We start from the raw sequence: 26,783 nt of genomic DNA, 5'->3' as shown, positions 1-26,783 counted from the left end.
TCTGGTCTTCAATCCTGCTTCATACCTCTGGAGGGACTTTGCTACAAACTGAAGCTCTGAACAAAGGACTGAGGACCCATCCCAGCAGGGGATGTATTCCAGAGACTTAATTTGAACCTGCAGTTTATTCCATCGCTGCTGCAAGCCTGAACCAAGAACTTTGCCATTACTGTATGTAATTGATTCCATTTAACCAATTCTAACTCTCATCTCTATCTTTTTCCTTTTATGAATAAACCTTTAGATTTTAGATTCTGAAGGATTGGCAACAGCGTGATTTGTGGGTAAGATCTGATTTGTATATTGACCTGGGTCTGGGGCTTGGTCCTTTGGGATCAGGAGAACCTTTTTCTTTTACTGGGGTATTGGTTTTCATAACCCTTTGTCCCCATAACGAGTGGTACTGGTGGTAATACTGGGAAACTGGAGTATCTAAGGAGATTGCTTGTGAGACTTGCAGTTAGCCAGTGGGGTGAGACTGAAGTCCTCTTAGTCTGGCTGGTTTGGTTTGCCTTAGAGGTGGAAAAAACCCCAGCCTTGGGCTGTAACTGCCCTATTTGAGCAATTTGTCCTGAGTTGGCACTCTCAGTTGGGTTCCGCCAGAACCGCATTGTCACACCACCCTCCTCCCCCCACCCGGTGCACACCCTACCCCCGCCCGGTGCCACCCGCCTCCCCCCGCCCCTTCCCCATGCCACCCAGCTTCCCCCGTGCCACCCACCTCCCCTCACCCGGTGCCATCCGCCTCCCCCCATCCCCTGCCCCATGCCATCCTGCCCCCTGCCTGTGCCCCACCGTGCACGGTGCCCCTGCCCCCCAGTGCCACCCGATAGACCAGCTCCCACCCCATGCCCCCAGCTCTGCCAGTGCCACCCAACAGACCCATTCCCCTGACCGGTGCCACCCCCCAGGTCAGCCAGTGCCACCCAACAGACCCATCCCCCCACCGAGTGCCACCCTCCTGATGCCATCATGCTCCCCCTGTGACGGTGCTGCCCGTAGGAGCCAGCTAAGGTCACTCAATCAGAGTGAACTGCAAACAAAACGGGACAGACAAACCCCAAACGCTGGTGGATATTCCAATACTTAGATTTACCAACCAGCACAAAACAGCTTCTTCAAATCATTAGAAATATCGCATGGTAGCATTTGCTTTGAGTTTCTTGTGCAATGTTCATGTAACACATTTTTAATTAAAAAACAAGGAAATTCCCAGCCAAAATGCATATTAAAGGGGATTTAAGATTGAGCGCACATAACACTGCCGGACCCCAGTCGTTGGTGGGCGGGATCAAACGTGGGGCCTCTGGCGCTTAGTGCATGAGCGTCTACCCCATGAGCTAAAAGCCAACTGCCGGTTAGCTAAGACTGTAGAACAGACTCATTTAACTCTCTCTCTAAGTGGTCTCAGTGCGACTAGATGGGACAGAACATCACACCCAGAAGTTACATGGTTGTTATAATTATCACCATCATAAACCCAGGAACATCAGAGTTAAGGTTAAAAGAAATCCCAACAAACTGGGTTATGGAAATGCACAATTTGGGTACCCAACCACCTTCTATTTGACTTGCAGGGACACAGGGAAAGAAAAAAAAAAAAGTCTTTAACAATCAGTTTAATCTCATCTGAGCCCACACACATGGAAATAACGGTATGGCTGCAAGTAAGGTATTTCATGGTGTCACTAAAGGACAGAAGGGACATCGTTTGGGTGCCCTCACTGTGCATATCCTCACCGCAATACGTTTGGGTTTCTTTTTAGTGTCCTTTAATTATGCATGTGTGACCGGAGTCCCAGGGGGGAACCAGCTGAGGTCACTCAATTAGGGTGAACTGCAAAGAATGGGGCAGCCAAACCCCAGAAGCTGGTGGATATTCCAATACTTAGATTTACCAACCAGCATAAAACAGCTTCTATAGGACCTCACTGGTTACTCAGAGTCCAGACAACGCAGTTCCCTTAAAGTGCCCAGCCTCAGGCCTCCGTCCAGGTACGCACGTCAGATATGATGAAAATGTCTGTAAATCTTATTTCATCATATAAAAGAAAAGTTTCTACCAACCCCAAAGGATCGGACACATCACCTCCCAGGTTAATGAATGTTTCAGATCTTACCCAAATACACACACAGCCAATTCTTACTAATTAAACTAAAATTTATTAAAAAACAAAAGAGAAAGAGTGTGGTTAAAATATCAATATACAGACAGACTTGAGTTCAATTCATTGAGGTTCAGATTCACAGCAGAGATGGTGAGCTTCGTAGCTTCAAAGAGTTCATTCAGAAATAAGAAGAACAGGAGTACTTGTGGCACCTTAGAGACTAACAAATTTATTAGAGTGTCTCTGTATGCATCCGAAGAAGTGGGCTGTAGTCCATGTTTTTTTTTTTTTTTTCTCTTTTTTTTTTCTCTTAATTAATTGGCCTCTCAGAGTTGGTAAGACAACTCCCACCTGTTTATGCTCTCTGTATGTGTGTATATATATCTCCTCAATATATGTTCCATTCTATATGCATCCGAAGAAGTGGGCTGTAGTCCACGAAAGCTTATGCTCTAATAAATTTGTTAGTCTCTAAGGTGCCACAAGTACTCCTGTTCTTCTTTTTGCGGATACAGACTAACACGGCTGCTACTCTGAAACCTGTCATTCAGAAATAGTTCATAGGTTACAGTCCAATGTCCAAATCTCATAGTCAGGGCGAACCAGTATAACCGGGACCTCAGTCTTGTGACTCAAACTTCCCCTGATGAAGCCTACACAGATCTGAGATGACAAATCAGGACCCAAGGGTCTTTTTAATCAGTGTTCCAGCATCCACTGGACCACACAGTCCTGGTTAAACAATAGGCTTTTGATGTAACCTTTGGCTTTCTAAACACCCCCAGTATTTAGTTACACAAATTAACATAGGGCAGTTTATCCATTAGGCAGTCTATTGCAAGCTTCAAAGAGACACATAGACAATGACATTATTTTACTCAAGATTCATCCAAATGTTAATATTCCCTTTTGATCTCTGAATCCATAGTTAGTGGCAAAGCAGAACGGTCTGTTTAGGGGAGCATCTCAGCTGCACACAATTGGTATTACTTCTAACAATGTATGTTGCATTTCAAAGTTCTAGTCTATATAGCATGAATGGCCCTAATTATCCTTCCCAGACCTTTCTAACATGACTTTAACGGTGGGCTGCTCATTCAGACTGCAAGCTGTTTAACCCTTTCTAGCCACGCGGCACACCCCCAACGTGAGACTGGTGTGCAAGGGTGAAATTAGAGCTCCTGGATACACCTTAAGGACCTTCCAACATTGATACGAGCTGGGTTTACATTGAATTCTTTGTAAGGCCAAATTACTGAGGCATGCTTTGGCCCCAGCCAAAAACTTAGGCCTTGGCGGGGTTAGCTGCCACGGGGGTGTGAGTTGTGCAGTCCACAGGGACCCGCCCCTTGAAAACGCCCCCCCGAGCGCAGCGAGTGCAGCGCTGTAAAGCACCAGTGTAATCAGCGCCTGCAGCCCTGCACGCTCCCTCACAGTGCTGCAGGCTATTCCCCTCGGACAGGTGGAGTAGTACAGCGCTGCACGCTCCCTCGCAGTGCTGCAGGCTATTCCCCTCGGACAGGTGGAGTATTACAGCGCTGCACGCTCCCTCGCAGTGCTGCACGCTATTCCCCTCGGAGAGGTGGAGTATTACAGTGCTCCACGCTCCCTCGCAGCGCTGCAGGCTATTCCCCTCGGACAGGTGGAGTATTACAGCGCTGCACGCTCCCTCGCAGTGCTGCAGGCTATTCCCCTCGGAGAGGTGGAGTATTACAGTGCTGCACGCTCCCTCGCAGCGCTGCAGGCTATTCCCCTCGGAGAGGTGGAGTATTACAGCGCCGCACGCTCCCTCGCAGCGCTGCAGGCTATTCCCCTCGGACAGGTGGAGTATTACAGCGCTGCACGCTCCCTCGCAGTGCTGCAGGCTATTCCCCTCGGACAGGTGGAGTATTACAGCGCTGCACGCTCCCTCGCAGTGCTGCACGCTATTCCCCTCGGAGAGGTGGAGTAGTAGAGCGCTGCACGCTCCCTCGCAGTGCTGCAGGCTATTCCCCTCGGACAGGTGGAGTATTACAGCGCCGCACGCTCCCTCGCAGCGCTGCAGGCTATTCCCCTCGGAGAGGTGGAGTATTACAGCGCCGCACGCTCCCTCGCAGCGCTGCACGCTATTCCCCTCGGAGAGGTGGAGTATTACAGCGCCGCACGCTCCCTCGCAGCGCTGCAGGCTATTCCCCTCGGACAGGTGGAGTATTACAGCGCTGCACGCTCCCTCGCAGTGCTGCAGGCTATTCCCCTCGGACAGGTGGAGTATTACAGCGCTGCACGCTCCCTCGCAGTGCTGCACGCTATTCCCCTCGGAGAGGTGGAGTAGTAGAGCGCTGCACGCTCCCTCGCAGTGCTGCAGGCTATTCCCCTCGGACAGGTGGAGTATTACAGCGCTGCACGCTCCCTCGCAGTGCTGCAGGCTATTCCCCTCGGAGAGGTGGAGTATTACAGCGCTGCACGCTCCCTCGCAGCGCTGCACGCTACTCCCCTCGGAGAGGTGGAGTATTACAGCCCTGCACGCTCCCTCGCAGCGCTGCAAGCTACTCCCCTCGGACAGGTGGAGTATTACAGTGCTGCACGCTCCCTCGCAGCGCTGCACGCTACTCCCCTCGGAGAGGTGGAGTATTACAGCGCTGCACGCTCCCTCGCAGCGCTGCACGCTACTCCCCTCGGACAGGTGGAGTATTACAGTGCTGCACGCTCCCTCGCAGCGCTGCACGCTACTCCCCTCGGAGAGGTGGAGTATTACAGCGCTGCACGCTCCCTCGCAGCGCTGCATGCTACTCCCCTCGGAGAGGTGGAGTATTACAGCGCTGCACGCTCCCTCGCAGTGCTGCACGCTATTCCCCTCGGACAGGTGGAGTAGTACAGCGCCGCATGCTCCCTCGCAGCGCTGCACGCTATTCCCCTCGGACAGGTGGAGTATTACAGCGCCGCACGCTCCCTCGCAGCGCTGCAGGCTATTCCCCTCGGACAGGTGGAGTATTACAGCGCCGCACGCTCCCTCGCAGCGCTGCAGGCTATTCCCCTCGGAGAGGTGGAGTATTACAGCGCTGCACGCTCCCTCGCAGTGCTGCAGGCTATTCCCCTCAGAGAGGTGGACTATTACAGCGCTGCACGCTCCCTCGCAGTGCTGCAGGCTATTCCCCTCGGAGAGGTGGACTATTACAGCGCTGCACGCTCCCTCGCAGTGCTGCAGGCTATTCCCCTCGGAGAGGTGGAGTATTACAGCGCTGCACGCTCCCTCGCAGCGCTGCACGCTACTCCCCTCGGAGAGGTGGAGTATTACAGCGCTGCACGCTCCCTCGCAGTGCTGCAGGCTATTCCCCTCAGACAGGTGGAGTAGTACAGCGCTGCACGCTCCCTCGCAGAGCTGCACGCTATTCCCCTCGGACAGGTGGAGTATTACAGCCCTGCACGCTCCCTCGCAGCGCTGCACGCTACTCCCCTCGGAGAGGTGGAGTATTACAGCGCTGCACGCTCCCTCGCAGTGCTGCACGCTATTCCCCTCGGAGAGGTGGACTATTACAGCGCTGCACGCTCCCTCGCAGTGCTGCAGGCTATTCCCCTCGGAGAGGTGGAGTATTACAGCGCTGCACGCTCCCTCGCAGTGCTGCAGGCTATTCCCCTCGGAGAGGTGGAGTATTACAGCGCTGCACGCTCCCTCGCAGAGCTGCACGCTATTCCCCTCGGACAGGTGGAGTATTACAGCCCTGCACGCTCCCTCGCAGCGCTGCACGCTACTCCCCTCGGAGAGGTGGAGTATTACAGCGCTGCACGCTCCCTCGCAGCGCTGCAGGCTATTCCCCTCGGACAGGTGGAGTATTACAGTGCTGCACGCTCCCTCGCAGCGCTGCAGGCTATTCCCCTCGGAGAGGTGGAGTATTACAGCGCTGCACGCTCCCTCGCAGTGCTGCAGGCTATTCCCCTCGGAGAGGTGGAGTATTACAGCGCTGCACGCTCCCTCGCAGTGCTGCAGGCTATTCCCCTCGGAGAGGTGGACTATTACAGTGCTGCACGCTCGCTCACAGCGCTGCACGCTATTCCCCTCGGAGAGGTGGAGTATTACAGCCCTGCACGCTCCCTCGCAGCGCTGCAGGCTATTCCCCTCGGACAGGTGGAGTAGTACAGCGCCGCACGCTCCCTCGCAGTGCTGCATGCTATTCCCCTCGGACAGGTGGAGTAGTACAGCCCTGCACGCTCCCTCGCAGTGCTGCATGCTATTCCCCTCGGACAGGTGGAGTAGTACAGCCCTGCACGCTCCCTCGCAGCGCTGCAGGCTATTCCCCTCGGACAGGTGGAGTAGTACAGCCCTGCACGCTCCCTCGCAGCGCTGCACGCTACTCCCCTCGGACAGGTGGAGTATTACAGCCCTGCACGCTCCCTCGCAGCGCTGCAAGCTACTCCCCTCGGACAGGTGGAGTATTACAGTGCTGCACGCTCCCTCGCAGCGCTGCACGCTACTCCCCTCGGAGAGGTGGAGTATTACAGCGCTGCACGCTCCCTCGCAGCACTGCACGCTACTCCCCTCGGACAGGTGGAGTATTACAGTGCTGCACGCTCCCTCGCAGCGCTGCACACTACTCCCCTTGGAGAGGTGGAGTATTACAGCGCCGCACGCTCCCTCGCAGTGCTGCACGCTATTCCCCTCGGACAGGTGGAGTAGTACAGCGCCGCACGCTCCCTCGCAGCGCTGCACGCTATTCCCCTCGGACAGGTGGAGTATTACAGCGCTGCACGCTCCCTCGCAGTGCTGCAGGCTATTCCCCTCGGACAGGTGGAGTATTACAGCGCTGCACGCTCCCTCGCAGTGCTGCAGGCTATTCCCCTCGGAGAGGTGGACTATTACAGCGCTGCACGCTCCCTCGCAGCGCTGCACGCTACTCCCCTCGGAGAGGTGGAGTATTACAGCACTGCACGCTCCCTCGCAGTGCTGCAGGCTATTCCCCTCGGACAGGTGGAGTAGTACAGCGCTGCACGCTCCCTCGCAGAGCTGCACGCTATTCCCCTCGGACAGGTGGAGTATTACAGCCCTGCACGCTCCCTCGCAGCGCTGCACGCTACTCCCCTCGGAGAGGTGGAGTATTACAGCGCTGCACGCTCCCTCGCAGCGCTGCACGCTATTCCCCTCGGAGAGGTGGACTATTACAGCGCTGCACGCTCCCTCGCAGCGCTGCACGCTATTCCCCTCGGACAGGTGGAGTATTACAGCGCTGCACGCTCCCTCGCAGTGCTGCAGGCTATTCCCCTCGGACAGGTGGAGTATTACAGCGCTGCACGCTCCCTCGCAGTGCTGCAGGCTATTCCCCTCGGAGAGGTGGAGTATTACAGCGCTGCACGCTCCCTCGCAGTGCTGCAGGCTATTCCCCTCGGAGAGGTGGAGTATTACAGCGCTGCACGCTCCCTCGCAGTGCTGCAGGCTATTCCCCTCGGAGAGGTGGAGTATTACAGCCCTGCACGCTCCCTCGCAGCGCTGCAGGCTATTCCCCTCGGACAGGTGGAGTAGTACAGCCCTGCACGCTCCCTCGCAGCGCTGCACGCTACTCCCCTCGGAGAGGTGGAGTATTACAGCGCTGCACGCTCCCTCGCAGCGCTGCACGCTATTCCCCTCGGACAGGTGGAGTATTACAGCGCCGCACGCTCCCTCGCAGTGCTGCAGGCTATTCCCCTCGGACAGGTGGAGTAGTACAGCGCCGCACGCTCCCTCGCAGCGCTGCACGCTATTCCCCTCGGAGAGGTGGAGTATTACAGCGCTGCACGCTCCCTCGCAGTGCTGCAGGCTATTCCCCTCGGACAGGTGGAGTATTACAGCCCTGCACGCTCCCTCGCAGTGCTGCAGGCTATTCCCCTCGGACAGGTGGAGTAGTACAGCGCCGCACGCTCCCTCGCAGCGCTGCACGCTATTCCCCTCGGACAGGTGGAGTATTACAGCGCTGCACGCTCCCTCGCAGTGCTGCACGCTATTCCCCTCGGAGAGGTGGAGTATTACAGCCCTGCACGCTCCCTCGCAGTGCTGCAGGCTATTCCCCTCGGAGAGGTGGAGTAGTACAGCCCTGCACGCTCCCTCGCAGTGCTGCACGCTATTCCCCTCGGAGAGGTGGAGTAGTACAGCCCTGCACGCTCCCTCGCAGCGCTGCACGCTATTCCCCTCGGAGAGGTGGAGTATTACAGCGCTGCACGCTCCCTCGCAGCGCTGCACGCTATTCCCCTCGGACAGGTGGAGTATTACAGCGCTGCACGCTCCCTCGCAGTGCTGCAGGCTATTCCCCTCGGAGAGGTGGAGTATTACAGCGCTGCACGCTCGCTCGCAGTGCTGCACGCTATTCCCCTCGGACAGGTGGAGTATTACAGCGCTGCACGCTCTCTCGCAGCGCTGCAGGCTATTCCCCTCGGACAGGTGGAGTATTACAGCGCTGCACGCTCCCTCGCAGCGCTGCAGGCTATTCCCCTCGGACAGGTGGAGTATTACAGCGCTGCACGCTCCCTCGCAGCGCTGCAGGCTATTCCCCTCGGACAGGTGGAGTATTACAGCGCTGCACGCTCTCTCGCAGCGCTGCAGGCTATTCCCCTCGGACAGGTGGAGCTCTCGCAGCGCTGGCGGCGCGACTACACTCGCGCTTCACAGCACAGCGGCAGCAATGTGAATTCTTAAGTGTAGCCAAGGCCTTAGTCCAAACTTTGCGAAACACTTTAGTGATTCCGGGGTTTGGTCTATGTGCTGACTTAACATAGTCATTAATGTTCTTCAGAGAGCACCTACTCGGTATTCAGCCATGAAGGCTGTGAGGTGTTGTACCTCAGTTTCCCCTTTTGCACAGCAGTTCAAGCTTGTAGTGGTTTTTCTGCTGTGGAAAGTTTTAGAAATATGTCTATGCATCAGCTGTGAAACCTCAACATTATTAGGCTTTTTAACACAAAGTGTGTTCTTGTTGAACCAAACAGCATAATCATAAGGGTTTCTATTATGTACCACTCTTAACATGCTCAAAGCCTTTTCCAAAAGACCATGCACCTTGTACATTTTTACAATTTTAGTACCAGCAACAAGTTAGTTACAATCATAACATCAGTTTTATCATGGGTACATTTACAATAGTTTTTGTCAGGCCAAGTCTTTTGTTTAGACAAATCATTCATAGAATCATAGAATATCAGAGTTGGAAGGGACCTCAAGAGGTATCTAGTCCAATCCCCTGCTCAAAGCAGGACCAATTCCCAGCTAAATCATCCCAGCCAGGGCTTTGTCAAGCCGGGCCTTAAAAACCTCCAAGGAAGGAGACTCCACCACCTCCCTAGGGAACCCATTCCAGTGTTTCACCACCCTCCTAGTGAAATATTTTTTCCTGATATCCAACCTGGACCTCCCCCACTGCAACTTGAGACCATTGCTCCTTGTTCTGTCGTCTGCTACCACTGAGAACAGCCAAGCTCCATCCTCTTTGGAACCCCCCTTCAGGTAGGTTCTTTAGGTCACCTTGTTCAATATCCTTTTTGAACCTTTCAGAGTAGCAGCCGTGTTATCTGTATTCACAAAAAGAACAGGAGTACTTGTGGCACCTTAGAGACTAACACATTTATTTGAGCATAAGCTTTCATGGGCTACAGCCCACTTCTTCGGATGCATAGAATGGAACATATATTGAGGAGATATATATACACACACACATACAGAGAGCATGAACAAGTGGGAGTTGTCTTACCATTGGGCTTTGTTGCAAGGATAGGTTCCTGGGTGTGACGTTATTGATATAATCTGGGACCATATAGATCATTGTTGCAACCAAGGTCCTGTAGTGGCAACAAATCTTGTATAAAGGGGGTCAAATGAGGTGTCTAAGACACGGTTATGGTTTACTGGTTATGATTATGCTGTCTATATGTGTGTATCAGTTTTGTAGTTGAAGTTATGAATATTGGCTCTACACTGTCTGTATTTCAAACTTATGCTATGCTTCTGGGTGACATCCCAGACAAACTGGTGTTAGCTCTGCCTAGCCTGCTTGATGGCCCATTAAGGACCATCAGCTATACAATGGACCCATTGAGAGAAGGCAGATACGCCTTGTATCTCAGCAAAGTATGCAGGGACTGGCCCATGTGACTCCAGACTCCATTTTGCTGTAATTTTCCACAGTAAGAACAAAGAGGTATTCTTACACCTGGGAAAGACTATATAAGGCTGATGCCTCATCTCCATTTTGTCTTCAATCCTGCTTCTGACCTCTGGAGGGACTTTGCTACAAACTGAAGCTCTGAACCTTTAGATTTTAGATTCTAAGGGATTGGCAACAGCGTGATTCGTGGGTAAGAGCTGATTTGTATATTGACCTGGGTCTGGGGCTTGGTCCTTTGGGATCAGGAGAACCTTTTTCCTTTTACTGGGGTATTGGTTTTCATAACCATTTGTCCCCATAACGTGTGGCACTGGTGGGAGTACTGGGAAACTGGAGTGTCTAAGGAGATTGCTTGTGAGACTTGCGGTTAGCCAGTGGGGTGAGACCGAAGTCCTTTAGTCTGGCTGGTTTGGTTTGCCTTAGAGGTAGAAAAACCCCAGCCTGGGGCTGTAACTGCCCTGTTTTAAGCAATTTGTCCTGATTTGGCACTCTCAGTTGGGTTCCGCCAGAATCGCATCGTCACAGAGGGGAAACTCCCCTAGCCCTGAGTGGGACCAGTTAGGGTCACTCCCTGTTCCGAAACATGCCCCGAGGATGTTGCCTTTGGGGGCAGCCCCACCTGAGAGCCAGCTGGGACAGGATTGCCGGGGCCTGGCCCGGGGGTTCCCAGGTGGGACGTCCCAGAGACGGAGCGTTCCAAAGAGGTTTCCCCTGCCTTGCTAGATGGGAACAGCAGACCCCAAAGCAGCGAGACGTGAGGAAGCAGCCAGGGGACGGGGGTGCTGTCAGTGCTGGAAATGGGGGGGGGCGCAGTCTGCTTTATTGATGGAGGCAGGAAACGTTCTTTCCTTGTGATGTCTTTAAATATTTATTTCAGATGGGGGAGGGGCAGGTGAGAGAGAGGAGAACTGGGCAGCAGCTGGAGGGCCAAGAAATGCATCGAGCTTTTAAAAGCTGAACCAGCCCTGGGGAGGCTGGAGGTTTCCCCACCTGGGGAGGGCTGTGTAGGCAAATCGCACCTGCCCTTCCAGATGCACGGGCGCCTCATTGTTCAGCCCAGATGAGCTCATCTGGCATTATGCAGGGCGGCTGCTGCCTCTGTCTAGCAAACAGCAGCGCTCCCAGCAAAACTAACTGGGAGTCATCAGTGGGCTTCTTTTAATCTCCAGCGCCTGCTTCCACAGTCCTGGTGGGCTCCCTGCCCCGCAGCCTGCCTGGCCTACGGGCTGTTTCCAGACGGGATGCTGGTGTCCCTCAATCCTGACCTGCAGCCCCCCTGCTATCCCAGCCCTGGGCTCCCCACACAGCCATGTCCATGCCCCTCACTCCTGACCTGCAGCCCCCCGGCTATCCCAGTTCTTAGCCTCTCTTGAGTAAAGAGGTACAATGTGGAGATTTGTGTGGCAATGCTGAGAGATAGACAGACATGCACTGGGGTCTGGGAGGAATCGTTTCAAGCATTCACTTCAATCAGGCCTTCAGAAGGGCTAGCCCGCGGCCCCTACAGCGCACTTCTTCATTGGCAGCTGGGGAACGTGCGTTTCAATCGGAGCAGAGCGCTTCCAATCAAGGTGGCCGGGCTGCATAGAATGTCAGAGCCCCCTCCAGCCTTGGTAACTACATTGACAGGGGATCAGCCCATGCACGGCTGCAGCAGGGGGAAATTCCCCCTTAGCTGAAAAGGCAGCTCAGAGCTCAGAGCAGGCCCAGAGCTCCGGGAGCCGCCACCCCATGACCCCGTTCCGCTGGCCGGCCGGAGCTGCGGGAGGCAGCCAGCCCGCGGCCCCATTCCGCCGGCCGGCTGGAGCACCAGGAGCTGGCCAGCCCGCGGCCCCGTTCCGCCTGGAGCCTTCACAGAGAGTGGGTAATAATGGAAGGTGGGTGGTGTCAGTGGGCCGGAAGGGCTGGGGAAGACGGGCCAACCAGCACAATGCGAGTGGATCGGCCTGGAGGCCTGCTCTTGGCATAGGCCAGCTCTGGCTTAAGCTGCGCCCTCCCTTAGAGAGGGAGACACCTCCACAGAGTCAGTATGGAGAGGCTGGGTGGAGCACGGCTGGTGCAAGGAAGTTTCGTGCCCTAGGCAAAACTTCCACCTTGCGCCCTCCCTCCCACGGCAGCTAACCCAGCCCCCCTCTCCGAGGAGTCCCCCCCCGGCAGCAGCTACCCCCCCTGTGATGGGTTGGATCACAGAAACCCCCTTGGGAGCTGCCACCCGATGTGCAAAGACTACCCCTGCTTCTGTTTTCCCTGCCAGCTCAGGACTCCAGCACCCTGTCTTGCTGAGCCAGACACTCCCGTCTGCTCCAACACAGACCCAGGGTCTGAATCACTTGTCCCAGAGCTGCAAGTTTACCTGAAAACAGCTCACAGAAGTGTGCTTGTCTTTAGCACTCAGATGCCCAACTCCCAATGGGGTGTAAACCCAGATAAATCCGTTTCACCCTGCATAAGGCTTATGCAGGGCAAACTCATAAATTGTTCGCTCTCTATAACATGGATAGAGAGATATGCACAGTTGTTTGCTCCCCCAGGTATTAATACATACTCTGAGTAAATTACTAAATACAAAGTGATTTTATTAAATACAGAAAGTAGGATTTAAGTGGTTCCAAGTAGTAACAGAACAAAGTAAGTCACCAAGCAAAATAAAATAAAATGCGCAAATCTATGTCTAATCAAACTGAATACAGATAATCTCACCCTCCGAGATGCTTCAGTAAGTTTTTCTCAGACTGGACACCTTCCAGGCCTGGGCACAATTCTTTCCCCTGGTACAGCTCTTGTTGCAGCTCAGGTGATAGCTAGGGGATTCTTCATGATGGCTCCTCTCCCCCTTGTTCTCTTCCACCCCTTTATATTAGGGTTACCATTCGTCCGGATTTACCCGGACATGTCCTCCTTTTTGTGCTAAAAATAGCGTCCGGGGGGAATTTGTAAAACACTCAAAATGTCCGGGATTCCCCCCCTCCCCCGGCAGAGCAGAGCGAGCAGCTGGGAGGGCTGCAGGAAAGTCCCGGGCTGGACTCTGGAGCAGCTGTAGAGGAGCCGGATCCGCCCTGCATTCTGAGCCGGCAGCTCTCCCCTGCAGCCCGGTCCAGCAGCACTGTGCAGGGCCAGGGACCGGGTTTTGTTGTGCTGGGGAGCGCAGCCATGTGTCCGGCTCCGCTCGCACAGAGCCCAACACCCTGTTCTGAGCAGCAGGGTAAGGGGGCCAGGGAGGTTCTGGAGGGGGCAGTCAAGAAACGGGGGGGGCTTTTTGGGGGGAGTGGAGAAAGTTTTGGGCAGTCAGGGTACAGGTAGGGGGTAGGGTCCTGGGGGGCAGTTGGGGGGGGGGTCTTAGGAGGGGGCAGTTAGGGGACAAGGAACAGGGAGGCTTAGGTAGGGGGTGGGGTTCTGGAGGGCAGTTAGGAGCAGGGGTCCCAGGAGGGGGCAGTCAGGGGACAAGGAGCAGGGGGTGGGGAGCTGGGAGTTCTGGGGGGGGGCTGTCAGGGGGCAGGAGTGGGGAGAGGGATCGGAGCAGTCAGGGGACAGGGAGCAGAGGGGTTTAGATGGGTTGGGAGTTCTGTGGGGGGGATGTCAGGGGGTGGGGAGTGGTTGGATGGGGCGTGGGAGTCCCAGGGGTCTGTCTGGGGGTGGGGGCGTGGATAAGGGTTGGGGCAGTCAGGGGACAAGAGGCAGGGAGGCTTAGATAGGGAGTGGAGTCCTGGGGGGCAGTTAGGGGCAGGGGTCCCAGGAGGGGGCAGTCAGGGGACAAGGAACGGGGGGAGGGTTGGGGGTTCTGGGGGGGCGGGAAGTGGGAGGGGCAGGGGCGGGGCTCCTCCCGTCCTCTTTTTTGCTTGCTGAAATATGGTAACCCTATTTATATATCTTTTGCATAAGGCGGGAACCCTTTGTCTCTCTGGGTTTCCACCCCCCTCACTGGAAAAGCACCAGGTTAAAGATGGATTCCAGTTCAGGTGACATGATCACATGTCACTGCAAGACTTCATTGCCCACTTGCCAGCACAGGATAGCTCAGTGACATATACAGGAAGACTCACAGGTAAACACAGCCATCTGCAGACAATGGTCCTTGTTAATGGGAGTCGTCAAGATTCCAAACCATCATTAATGGCCCATACTTTACATAATTACAATAGTCCCTCAGAGTTGTGTTTTATATTTCTAGTTTTAGATACAAGAGTGGTACATGTCTACAAATAGGATGATCACAGTCAGTAGATTATGAGCTTTGTAATGATACCTTACAAGAGACCTTTTGCACAAAGCATATCCCAGTTACATTATATTCACTTCTTATCATGCTTTTATAAAACCATATAGACTGCACAACGTCACAGCCCGCCCGGGGAGCTCCCCCGCCACGCGGCAGCTAACCCCGCCCCCCCAGCGCTGACCGGACGGACCGACCGCCCGCCCCCCCAGCGCTGACCGGACGGACCGACCGCCCGCCCCCCCAGCGCTGACCGGACGGACCGACCGCCCGCCCCCCCAGCGCTGACCGGACGGACCGACCGCCCGCCCCCCCAGCGCTGACCGGACGGACCGACCGCCCGCCCCCCCAGCGCTGACCGGACGGACCGACCGCCCGCCCCCCCAGCGCTGACCGGACGGACCGACCGCCCGCCCCCCCAGCGCTGACCGGACGGACCGACCGCCCGCCCCCCCAGCGCTGACCGGACAGACGGACCGCCCCCCCCCAGCGCTGACCGGACGGACCGACCGCCCCCCCAGCGCTGACCGGACGGACAGACAGACCCCCCCAGCGCTGACCGGACGGACAGACAGACCCCCCAGCGCTGACCGGACGGACCGCCCGCCCCCCCAGCGCTGACCGGACGGACCGACCGACCAACCCCCCCCCAGCGCTGACCGGACCGACCGACCGACCAACCCCCCCCCCAGCGCTGACCGGACGGACCGACCGACCCCCCCCAGCGCTGACCGGACGGACCGACCGACCGACCCCCCAGCGCTGACCGGACGGACCGACCGACCGACCCCCCAGCGCTGACCGGACGGACCGACCGACCGACCCCCCCAGCGCTGACCGGACGGACCGACCGACCCCCCAGCGCTGACCGGACGGACCGACCGACCCCCCAGCGCTGACCGGACGGACGGACCGACCCCCCAGCGCTGACCGGACGGACGGACCGACCGCCCCCCCAGCGCTGACCGGACGGACAGACCGACCGCCCCCCCAGCGCTGACCGGACGGACCGACCGCCCGCCCCCCCAGCGCTGACCGGACGGACAGACAGACCCCCCAGCGCTGACCGGACGGACCTGCGGGACGCGCACCCAGTAGTAGCACAGGAAGGCGGCGCTGGCGGCCAGCAGCAGCGGCAGCGGCTCCCCCCAGCCCCGGAGCAGCAGCTCGGGCAGGGACCCCAGCGCCCCGCGCATCCTGCAGCCCCCTGAGTCCGGCAGCTTCCGGCAGCCCTCGCCCCGGCCGGCAGCCATGTTTGTGAGGGGCAGGCCCCGCCCCTGTCAGCCCCGGCCGGCAGCCATGTTTGTGAGGGGCAGACCCCGCCCCTGTCAGCCCCGGCCGGCAGCCATGTTTGTGAGGGGCAGGCCCCGCCCCCCCAGTCAGCAGCCATGTTTGTGAGGGGCAGGTCCCGCCCCGGCAGCCATGTTTGTGAGGGGCAGACCCCGCCCCTGTCAGCCCCGGCCGGCAGCCATGTTTGTGAGGGGCAGGCCCCGCCCCCCAGTCAGCAGCCATGTTTGTGAGGGGCAGGTCCCGCCCCGGCAGCCATGTTTGTGAGGGGCAGGTCCCGCCCCGGCCGGCAGCCATGTTTGTGAGGGGCAGCCAGGCTGGCCGCGTTTAACCCCGTAGGGGCCCGACGACAGCACTCTGGCAGAGGTGGAAGGGGGGGGCGGGATACCCCCCCCTTTCCCTCCGCCCCCTGAGTGATTTTCTCTCCCCTGCTCCAGGCCATGGCTGGGCAGCTGCTCCTCCTGGCGCGCTGGGCATCGGGCTCTGCCCCCGACGGGCCGCGACAGGCAGGACCCGGGGACGGTGCCGCGGGCGCAGCAGCGGGAGCAGCGCGGGCCCTGGCGGGGACATTCCTGCAGCCGGACTTCGAACAGGAACCAGAGCCGGGGGGGGGGGGGGGGGGGGCAGCACCTGGCCTGGGCTGGGGGGTCCGATCCCGGGCTGGGGGGTCCGATCCCGGGCTGGGGGGTCCGATCCCGGGCTGGGGGGTCCGATCCCGGGCTGGGCGGTGCGATCCCGGGCTGGGCGGTGCGATCCCGGGCTGGGGGGTCCGATCCCGGGCTGGGCGGTGCTGGGGGGTCCGATCCCGGGCTGGGCGGTCCGATCCCGGGCTGGGCGGTCCGATCCCGGGCTGGGCGGTGCGATCCCGGGCCGGGCAGTGCGATCCCGGGCTGGGCGGTGCGATCCCGGGCTGGGCGGTGCGATCCCGGGCTGGGCGGTGCGATCCCGGGCTGGGGGGTCCGATCCCGGGCTGGGCGGTGCGATCCCGGGCTGGGCGGTGCGATCCCGGGCTGGGCGGTCTGAACCCGGGCTGGGCGGTGCGATCCCGGGCTGGGCGGTCCGATCCCGGGCTGGGCGGTGCTGGGCGGTGCGATCCCGGGCTGGGCGGTCTGAACCCGGGCTGGGCGGTGCGATCCCGGGCTGGGCGGTCCGATCCCGGGCTGGGCGGTGCTGGGCGGTGCGATCCCGGGCTGGGCGGTGCGATCCCGGGCTGGGCGGTGCGATCCCGGGCTGGGCGGTCCGATCCCGGGCTGGGCGGTCCGATCCCGGGCTGGGCAGTGCGATCCCGGGCTGGGGGGTCCGATCCCGGGCTGGGCGGTGCGATCCCGGGCTGGGGGGTCCGATCCCGGGCTGGGCGGTCCGATCCCGGGCTGGGCGGTGCGATCCCGGGCTGGGCGGTGCTGGGCGGTGCGATCCCGGGCTGGGCGGTGCTGGGCGGTGCGATCCCGGGCTGGGCGGTGCTGGGCGGTGCGATCCCGGGCTGGGCGGTGCGATCCCGGGCTGGGCGGTGCTGGGCGGTGCGATCCCGGGCTGGGCGGTGCGATCCCGGGCTGGGCGGTGCTGGGCGGTGCGATCCCGGGCTGGGCGGTGCTGGGCGGTGCGATCCCGGGCTGGGCGGTGCTGGGCGGTGCGATCCCGGGCTGGGGGGTCCGATCCCGGGCTGGGCGGTGCGATCCCGGGCTGGGCGGTGCTGGGCGGTGCGATCCCGGGCTGGGGGGTCCGATCCCGGGCTGGGCGGTGCGATCCCGGGCTGGGCGGTGCGATCCCGGGCTGGGCGGTGCTGGGCGGTGCGATCCCGGGCTGGGGGGTCCGATCCCGGGCTGGGGGGTCCGATCCCGTGCTGGGCGGTGCGATCCCGGGCTGGGGGGTCCGATCCCGGGCTGGGCGGTGCTGGGCGGTGCGATCCCAGGCTGGGCGGTGCGATCCCGGGCTGGGCGGTGCTGGGCGGTGCGATCCCGGGCTGGGCGGTGCGATCCCGGGCTGGGCGGTGCTGGGCGGTGCGATCCCGGGCTGGGCGGTCCGATCCCGGGCTGGGCGGTGCTGGGCGGTGCGATCCCGGGCTGGGCGGTGCGATCCCGGGCTGGGCGGTGCTGGGCGGTGCGATCCCGGGCTGGGGGGTCCGATCCCGGGCCGGGCGGTGCAATCCCGGGCTGGGGGGTCCGATCCCGGGCCGGGCAGTGCGATCCCGGGCTGGGGGGTCCGATCCCGGGCTGGGCGGTGCGATCCCGGGCTGGGCGGTGCGATCCCGGGCTGGGGGGTCCGATCCCGGGCTGGCCAAGCCTGGAGCCTGGGTACAGCTGGGACTCCAGCAGCGAGCAGGAGCAGGAGGATGACGCCGGAGCAGCGAGATTATATAGGACGACAAGAAATTTGGCACATTTGTTGTAAATAGCATAATAAAGGTTAACAGTAAACAACGTTGTTTGGCTACTTATTCCTGTGATTACTTATATATATATCCAGTCACACAATCATTCGTACACGTTCGGTATGGATATTCTAGTTACCAGCCTAAAGTGGCTTGGGACAGACTACTGGCCAGGTGTCCTGTACACAAAGGTGGAGCCGAGTCCGGGGCAGGTGCACCTGATGCTCCTGGAGGCTGGCAGCAGAACCAGAGACTCCAAGTCCTTATTCTTCAGAGTGCAGCTTTATAGGGATTTTTCCCTATGTTAGTTCATGGGAGTTGTTCCATTCTGCTGTTGCTAAATCAATCAGCAGGTGGCTGGCTCCATTCTGTCAGATGTTTGGTTTTTTCCTTCCTTTGAGGTGCTGGGGTGGATTCCAGTTCGCCCTCCGGGGGTCATCTGGTTGATTCCACTTGTCACCTTCTTCGGCCGGCACTGAATTTTTCAGGCTGGTAACTCCCGAACCATTCATTCATTATTTAAACTAGGCACTCATTCCCATACATTCTTCATCTTAATCACAGTTATTTCACTGTCTGTTTGCCTTTTGGGGTGTGAGACTCCCTGTCTTTTAAAAACAGAAAGTGAGCTAAAAATGAATTTACAGAGGGGGGGTCTCTATTGCTATACTATAATAGCCACTGTTTTGGCTTACTGCAGTGGTTACAAAGTAGTAATTGTACAGTTTTGCCTCAGGCTCAGGGTCAATTGACGGCTCGGGCGCTGAGTCAATTAACCAATGAGCAGGTTGCAGCGGCCGATACAAAGTAAGGTAGCAACTACAAAGTGCCACTTAGAGAACAGGCCCTTAGAGTCCATTACTTCCCAGCTCTTTGAGCTCTGGTCAAGTGAAAAATTCTCTAAGTTTTATACAAAGTATTTCTTTGAGCAGGCGTCACACACACACAGCTCGGGGCTTGCAGGTTAGAGGCTAAATGTTGGGAACCACAAATTTACTTCTAACATAAACCTTCAGGTATAGTTTCAGAGTAACAGCCGTGTTAGTCTGTAGTTGATTGGCTGTAGTCCACGGAAGCTTATGCTCTAATAAATTAGTTAGTCTCTAAGGTGCCACAAGTACTCCTTTTCTTCTTTCTTCAGGTATAAGGTATCAACCAACAATAAATCAATAAATCATTTTTCATATAAACCATGTCTAATATAAACCTTCTTTAATATCCCTACACCTGCACCCGGGATCCCGACTCCCCTGACGGAGCAGCCCTGGAGCACTTTTACAAACAGCACCTGCAGGGAGCGTCCAAGGACCTGGCCAGCACCTGCGAGTTCGTGGCAGACCTGGTGAACAGCCTGCTGGAGACTAGCCCACGGCCCCGTTCCGCCGGCCGGCCGGAGCTCCGGCCCCCTGCCACCCCTGACCCTGCGCAGCCCCGAGGCCGGGCCGACGGGCACAGAACAGGGCTTAGAACCACACCATGGACTTGCCAAGAACCAGCGAGCCGGAGCCAGCCCCCTGCGTCCCCGGCAGAGCCAGGAGTCCCGTGTGTGCGTCACAGCTGAGCTTTCTAGTGCTTTCTCTGCTTCCAGTGTCTGAGCCCGGGGAAATGACCTCCTGCCTAGAGATCCTGACATTCACCCTGCTGCTTCTCATCTTGTGTGCTGTGCTGAGGCTCGCCGGATCTGAGGTAAGTGAAAAAGCTGGATTGCTGCCGCACCGGGTCCTCATGCCCTGAATATTGCTGGAGCCTGGGTACCATGGGCCCATATAACTTGCTGCCCCTGCTCATGACACCCCCCCCCCAGCCCAGCCCTCCCACAAGCCACCCTCCCCCTCTCCCTCTGCACGCAGGGTGACTCTGCGGGGATCTGGGGAATGGGGGCGGGAGGAGCTGCTGGGCCGGACGCCCCGACCCCAGGACCAGGGGAGCAGCCGGGTGCCCTGCCTGGGCCACACGGCTCCCGCGGACACAAGGCAGCAACGCAGGACAGGGACCCGGTGGCATTGCCGTGTGCGGGCAAGAGCCCAGCTGGAGTGGTTCTGAGGTGCCTGTGGAGGAATCTCTGAAAGCCCCACACCCCCGTCCTGCCTGCCTGGCACTGCCCCAGCCGGGGGGCGAGCTCCCCTTGCCCTGAGCGCCGGGAACCAGCCAGCCCGTGGCCCCGTTCGGCCGTAGCACCACTACACTACTGGCCCTGTGGCCCGGCAAGCCGAGTGGCTGCTGCACACCGACAGAGCCGGCGCGTGGGTCCCTCCGGCTCCAAAGGGAGGAACCTGCTGGACAGCTCCACGTGGAGAGGCCTGGACGTGCTGCAGTGGTGCCGCTCTAGGACACGTGTAGGCGACCAGGTCCTCCCACCCACGCAGGGCTCCTTCCCGCCCGCTCCCCTCCTGAGCGCCAGGCAGCCAGCCGGCAAACGGAGTGCCGCCTGCCGAGGGAGGATGAGGAGGGGCTGCCCCGCCCACAGCAGGCCCCAGGCTCCTCCAGGGAGCAGGAGGAATGTCTCTGCTGCTCCTCTCTCTGGGATGAGACTCTCCTTCGCAGGCAAGAGGAGGCTCAGAGCTCCTCGTCCAGCCAGCCAGAGCTGGCCCTTCACAGCTGGGTTCAGGCCCAGAGATCCTCATCCAGCCAGTACACGCTGTCCCAGAAATAAAGCCCAAGTGTACACCCTTTTCTCTCCCCATATTATTAGCCTGGATAAGGACGCATAAATTGTCCCTCCCGAATACATCTCACCCCAGAGTTAAAAGAGATATTATGGACACCGTATTGGGTGGGTTCGGAACAGGGCTTATCTTATGGACTATGGCCACTAGGCCACGCTGCCCTGCAATGAGGGCTACTTCTGTGGACTCTGGCCACTAGGCCGTGCTGCCCTATAACCAGGGGCAATTCTCTGGACTTTGGCCACTGGGCCGTGCTGCCCTGTGACGCGGGGCGCAAACCCTCACACGTGGTGGAGAATGCAGGCAACGATCCGGGCCTGCTGAAAGGTCTGTGAGAACAGGGTTGCACCGTGGGAACCCCGTTGAACCCCAAGATGGAGACGGAGAAGCTCCTAAAATGGATGCTGGAACGGCAGCAAGAGCAGGCGGCCCAACAGCAGCAGCAAGTGGTGCAGATGATGCGGCAGACGGCCAGCCAGCAGCAGCTGCTGATAACCCAGCACCAAGAGCACCAGCAGCAGCTGCTGATAACCCAGCACCAAGAGCACCAGCAGCAGCTCCTCCGGGAACTGGCAGTCCAACAGCAGGCGAAACAAGAACGCCTGGTGCAGCAGATGGCCACACTATTGCACCCGGCGGGAGCCGCAGCCACCGTACCTGCTGGGGCCGGTCCCAGGGAGAATGTAGGGGAGTTGCCGGTACGCCTCACTAAGATGGGGCCAGAGGACGACCCGGAGGCGTTCCTGGTGACCTTTGAACAGGTGGCCACCACCGCCAGGTGGCCCCCTGAGCACTGGGCCACCTTACTAGCCCCCGTATCTGACGGGACAGGCCCAGGCCGCCTACTGTAGCCTTGACCCCTGGGAGGCCCTGGAATACCCCTGGGTGAAGGCGGCCATACTGGACCACAGTGGCATTACCCCTGAGATCTATTGCCAACGCCTCCACAAAGAACAGTACCCTCCGGGGGCCCGGCCCCGGGCTGTGGCCCAATGGATACGGGACCACTGTTGGAAGTGGTTGAACCCGGAAGGCTTAACCGGACCCCAGGTAGCAGAGATGGTGGCTCTGGAGCAGTTCACCCAGATCCTGCCCCCGGGAGGAAAGGCCTGGGCACGCCGATATCGACCGGCCATCCTCTCAGTGGCAGCAACCTTGATGGGGGACTACTTGTCCGCCGAAGGGGCTGAGGCGCCACCCCGGGCAACAGGAAGTTCTGGACAAAGGGACGGGTTGGGCAAAGGAAATCCCCAGAGATTGGGGGCCTGGGAGCCATCGTCCGGCGCCCGTCCCATGGCCCCGAAGCTCCCCAGCCCAGTGCCCAGACACAGGACACACCGGGTACCGACCCACAGGGACCCGCTCCCACGAGAGAGAGAGGGAGCCCAGCGGGTGGAGGCCTGGGACCCGCCGAGGCCCGAGAGGGGTGCTGGGAGTGTGGACAAGAGGGACATTTTCGGCGGGATTGCCCGTTTATGGACTGCAATTATGGACAAGCCTGGGTTGCCGGAAGAAGGGGCCGCAAGAGAGGACTGGGAAAACTCGTGGTCCCCGTCCGGGTCGAGGGGATCCGCACAAATGCCCTCATGACTCGGGGTGCAGCCAGACCCTCATACGGGAGAGGCTGGTCCCCAACCTCAAACTCTCGGGCCCCCCGATCCACTTACAATGTGTACATGGGGACATCTGCCCTTACCCCATGGCCTGCGTGAAGATAGAAGTCTGCCGCCGCAAGGGGGGCCTCCGGGTGGGTGTGGCCCCCAGGTTAGCCTACCTGGTGGTACTGGGGAGAGACTGGCCAGGCTTCGGGGAGGTTCTCCAGAAGTACCAACCGCCCAACCCACGAACGGGCAGGCTGAGGCCTCCGGGAGCAGGGCTGCTCGGGCGCACGACGACAATCCACCCTGGAGAAGGGACTTCGGCGCCGGAGGAGATACCCGCAACTCGTCCCGCAGCCAGGCCCCGTTCCGTGGGAGAGGCCCAGGCGGAACTGGAGCGAGACGTGGACTGTGTTCAGGAGAAGAGGGAAGACCCAACCCTAAGTAGAGCCTGGGAACAAGCCACCAGCTCGGACCCCAATGGAGACCCGCCTCTGTGAGCCCCACAGGGCCCCTGCTTTCAGATATGGTGGGATCGTCTAGGAACTCTAGACCCAAGAGACGTTCCGCTAGCTCTTGATTCCCAGGAGGCTGCGGCAAGGCCTCCTACAACTAGCCCATGCAAACCCCTGGGCAGGACACCTGGGGCGGGAGAAGACCCTCCAGAGGGTGGCTCGCCGGTTCTTCTGGCCGGGCATACACCAAGAGGTTCGGGACTATTGTGCGTCTTGCCCGGAATGCCAGCTGGCAGGACCGAAGGGGATAGTCCGGGCACCCCTGGTACCCATGCCGGTCGTCGGCATACCCTTCGAATGGATTGGGATGGACCTAGTCGGCCCCCTTGAAAGAAGCAAGACGGGGAATCGCTTCATCCTAGTGATCATGGACTACACGATAGGTTACCTGGAAGCCGTTCCCCTAAAAACGGCGACAGCGCCTGCAATTGCTAATGAACTAGTTAAGATTTTTGCTAGAGTCGGGATACCTGCGGAAATCCTGATAGACCAGGGCACGAATGTGTCCTCCAAACTGATAGCCGAACTGTGTCACCTCCTCCACATACAAACGCTCTGGACGTCTGTTTACCATCCGCAGACAGATGGCCTGGTGGAACGTTTCAATGGCAACTGCCCAGAGCACCAGGGAGCGTCATGCGGCAGTGCAGAGGTGTGCACTGCCGGCGTAGTTAGAAACTGCTCCCGGCTGGCAGGGGAGCGCCAGGTGGGAGGCACCCAGATTTCTCCCTGCTCCCTCCCGGTGGAGGAACATGGGGGCGGGGTTAGCAGCAATGACATACAGATACTGCTCACCCCTCCAACATTCCTACGTCCTCCCCCAGGGGCTGTGAGGGGGGAGCGAGGAGCAACACCGTGCGCTCCGTGCATCCAGGTCAGTTTCCTCATGTGGGCGCAGGAGGGGGTTCAGGGGAAATGGGGGGTGTACCACACCCATGGGGGCCAAGGGCCCCAAATACAAGTTCGCCCAGACTGCCATTTTCCCTAAGGCCGGCCCTGTGCTCCTCTGCCCACACTGCTGGGGCTTTTGTGGGTAAGATGACAATGACCATGTCAAAATATACCAGCTTTCCCCTTCTGTGATGTGGAACTGCTGGGGGAGAGGCTATGAGGTAGCGGCATGTGGTGTGTTCCCTGAAAGCAGGGTACCGCTAAAGGAGCTTTTGCTGCGTCTGGAATTCATGGGCGGTTTGACCACAGGTCCCTGCAGCGGGGCCCATCACTTGAATGGAATGTTAGAGCATAAAGTCAGCCCAGAACATCTCAGCATTTGCCGGATAATTCTGAGACATGTTCCGTATAGTTTGTGGTTGGCATTTAATAGAGAGATGGGTAATGAAAAAGGGGAAATGCCCCTGGGAAAGGACTGCTGTTCGATTTGCGGGGGGGGGGGGGGAAATGAAGTATATGTGGACAAAGGACAGACTTTGCCAGGAATGAACGACATATAAGATTCAGGACATTCCTGTGTGTAAAACTGGGAGTGAAAATGTAGACAAACTTCAAATCATTGAGCAACACGGGACGGGTGCACCTGAACAAATTTGCTTCAGTCTGCTTGCTCCAGACGATATCGATCCACACACCCACCAATGATACAACCTTCGGCTAACAGCAGCAGTTGCCTCTTCCTCTTCAAAACACCACAGGCCCAGTGGAACGGACCTGGTTCTGTGGTGCAGGAATAGCAGGATTTGGGTAGCCCACACACGGTCATGGACCCCAGCACTGGAAGGGATTTTCCCTAGATCTCCCCATGCAATGGTATTTAGGAGGATGAAAAATGATTGGGCCATGGGATGGCCAGATGCTGGGGGCACAGACCTGTTGCTACATGGATTCAGCAGTCACTGATCTCTGTGGAGCTGGACTGCAGAAGTGACAAGAGCTACTGCAGACTCGGGATTATCATAGTGGGCTTGGATTTCTTCCCGCAGCCCCCGAGAAACACTTTGTGCCCAAGCCGACTATTACTCCGCTGTGGGATGGCAAAGGATTTAACCCGTTAGGCAGAAATTTCACAAATGGGCTGCACTTTTAAATAACCATTAACAACATGACAAAAATATTTTCAAACCATGCTCTTTTTGGCTAATTTGAGTTTCAGTTCACGTTGTTTCTGTCCTAGCCTATCTTCTCCATATTTCTACAGTGCAGTGCTGAATTTGTGACATCACGATTGCTTCTACAGCAACAGACTCTGAATTTCATGATGACTTCACTGCAGAATTAAGCAGAAAGAGGAGCGAGGCTGAAAAGCAGAAAGAGTTCATAATAGTTAAAAGGGGTGATGCTGCAGTCCTTGGGCACCCAAAACTCCCAGTGACTTTCAAGGATTGAGCCTAGGTCATTTAAAACGGTAGAAACTGGGGATTTAGCAAGTTTCAGGCCAAGGACTGTAAAAGGATTGCTTGCTTGTGTAGAAAATGTTCTCGCTTTCACATTTGCCCTGGTATGAAAGTTCCTCTGAGTCAAGACATTTTATTAAACTAAAGAAAGATCTGCATGGGCAAATTTGGTCTTGCATTGCTTTAAAATAGTTTGTGTGTTGTGACACTTCAGATGTAATTGTAGTATGATTAAGTTGCTCATCTAGCCCCTGTTCAGATAGGAAGATGAAATGCTTCATTAAAAGTTATTGTAGACAGTAGTTAAATCTGGCACAAATTAGACCAGCACTTATGTAACTGACTGCTGTTGTATTTGGGGGGGGGGGGGGGGGGGAATATGAAGTATATGTAGACAAAGGACAGACTTTGCCAGGAATGAACGAAATATGAGATTCAGGACATTCCTGTGTGTAAAACTGGGAGTATTCCTTGCTGTCATAGATTTGTCAGAAAATCTTCTCATGATCACACTGTTAAATTCAGCTCCATGTTATGTTCATTTCCTATCTTTCCTGCTATTAATCAGATGATTGGTTTCAGTTAAAAGTTAATCAGGCTTCATACTGGAAATATGCATTGAAAGAATGTGCTGCAAAAGAGGGAATACTCCGATTCCGTATGGTTTCAAGACAAAGATATTTAACAGTTTTAGCAGTGTTCAGAAGGTTCAAGGTCCTTAAGCAAACAAAACAAACTCACAAAGCCCTCTATTTTTGTTTCTTGGCACTTAACTTTCTGAGAACTCTGGCTTTTTTTAGTATTGTTGGGAGTTAATGGGTGTCAAAGGCTCCAGACAGACAAATCCTTCTCAGAATTTGGTGATCTGAAATGTGCTCCTGCTGTTAAAAGAATTGTCAAAATTCTGGCCCCTTTAGCTTGTATTCACTGAATGCCTCGATTGCCAGACTAACAAGGGCACTCAGCACACAAATACTGAAAATCTCATTTCTGTTTATGTTAGTTTCCAAGACATGTAGCCCGGATAATTGACTCCAGCTCTTACATGATGGTTTAGCCAGTTGGAGGCATTACATTATTCAAGGATCTCCCTGCAACATGGAGTCAGTCTATAGGAAACCAAATCAGTATCATTTTTTACTCTATTTGCGCAATTTGGCAATGACTAGGGGTCTTTTAATATTGTCCCAAAGGATATAAATTTTAGAAGACAGTAGTAGCAACTTTGCAAGCTATGCTCTCTAGGAAAAGGTCAATGTTTGCTTCACTCCCTGTAGACTAGCTCAACATGTCAGAGGCGTTTAATCGTTTGATGCTTCCTGTGGCATTATATTGTAATAGGACCACATAAAAATAGAGGATAGAGTCTAACAATAAAAATATAACTGAGTTTTCAGTGTTGAATACCCCTGTTTAGCCTGGTGATTGGCAGGATTCAGAACATGTAGTTGCAGAATTTTGATAATTCCCTTTGCAGGGTGATTAACATTTTGTTTTTGCGTTTTTTAATTAAAACGATGAAAAGCATGTACAACTGGGCCATGGGATGGCCAGATGCTGGGGGCACAGACCTGTTGCTAC

At 57.2% G+C, this 26,783-nt stretch overlaps 1 protein-coding gene across 3 annotated transcripts in view; it reads right to left on the bottom strand.

The window, feature by feature from the left end:
* The window catches only part of CGREF1 (cell growth regulator with EF-hand domain 1), a 79,918-nt gene that overhangs the window by 16,289 nt on the left and 36,846 nt on the right, over positions 1-26,783 (bottom strand). The window contains exon 1 of one of the 3 annotated variants that reach the window (XM_054022113.1): positions 15,497-15,705. The exons of 1 other annotated variant lie outside the window; for it this stretch is intronic. In XM_054022113.1, the coding sequence (XP_053878088.1) occupies positions 15,497-15,673 (177 nt within the window). In that variant the 5' untranslated portion in view covers positions 15,674-15,705. Of the gene's footprint in view, positions 1-15,496; positions 15,706-26,783 lie in introns of those variants that run through there. One more of the 3 variants, XM_054022114.1, reaches the window with a different exon arrangement.

Source organism: Malaclemys terrapin, chromosome 3, assembly GCF_027887155.1.
Source record: "Malaclemys terrapin pileata isolate rMalTer1 chromosome 3, rMalTer1.hap1, whole genome shotgun sequence".
In the NCBI taxonomy this organism is placed as follows: domain Eukaryota; kingdom Metazoa; phylum Chordata; order Testudines; family Emydidae; genus Malaclemys; species Malaclemys terrapin.
The sequence above is the reverse complement of the archived record's forward strand: the minus strand, read 5'-3'. Positions and strand labels throughout refer to the sequence as shown.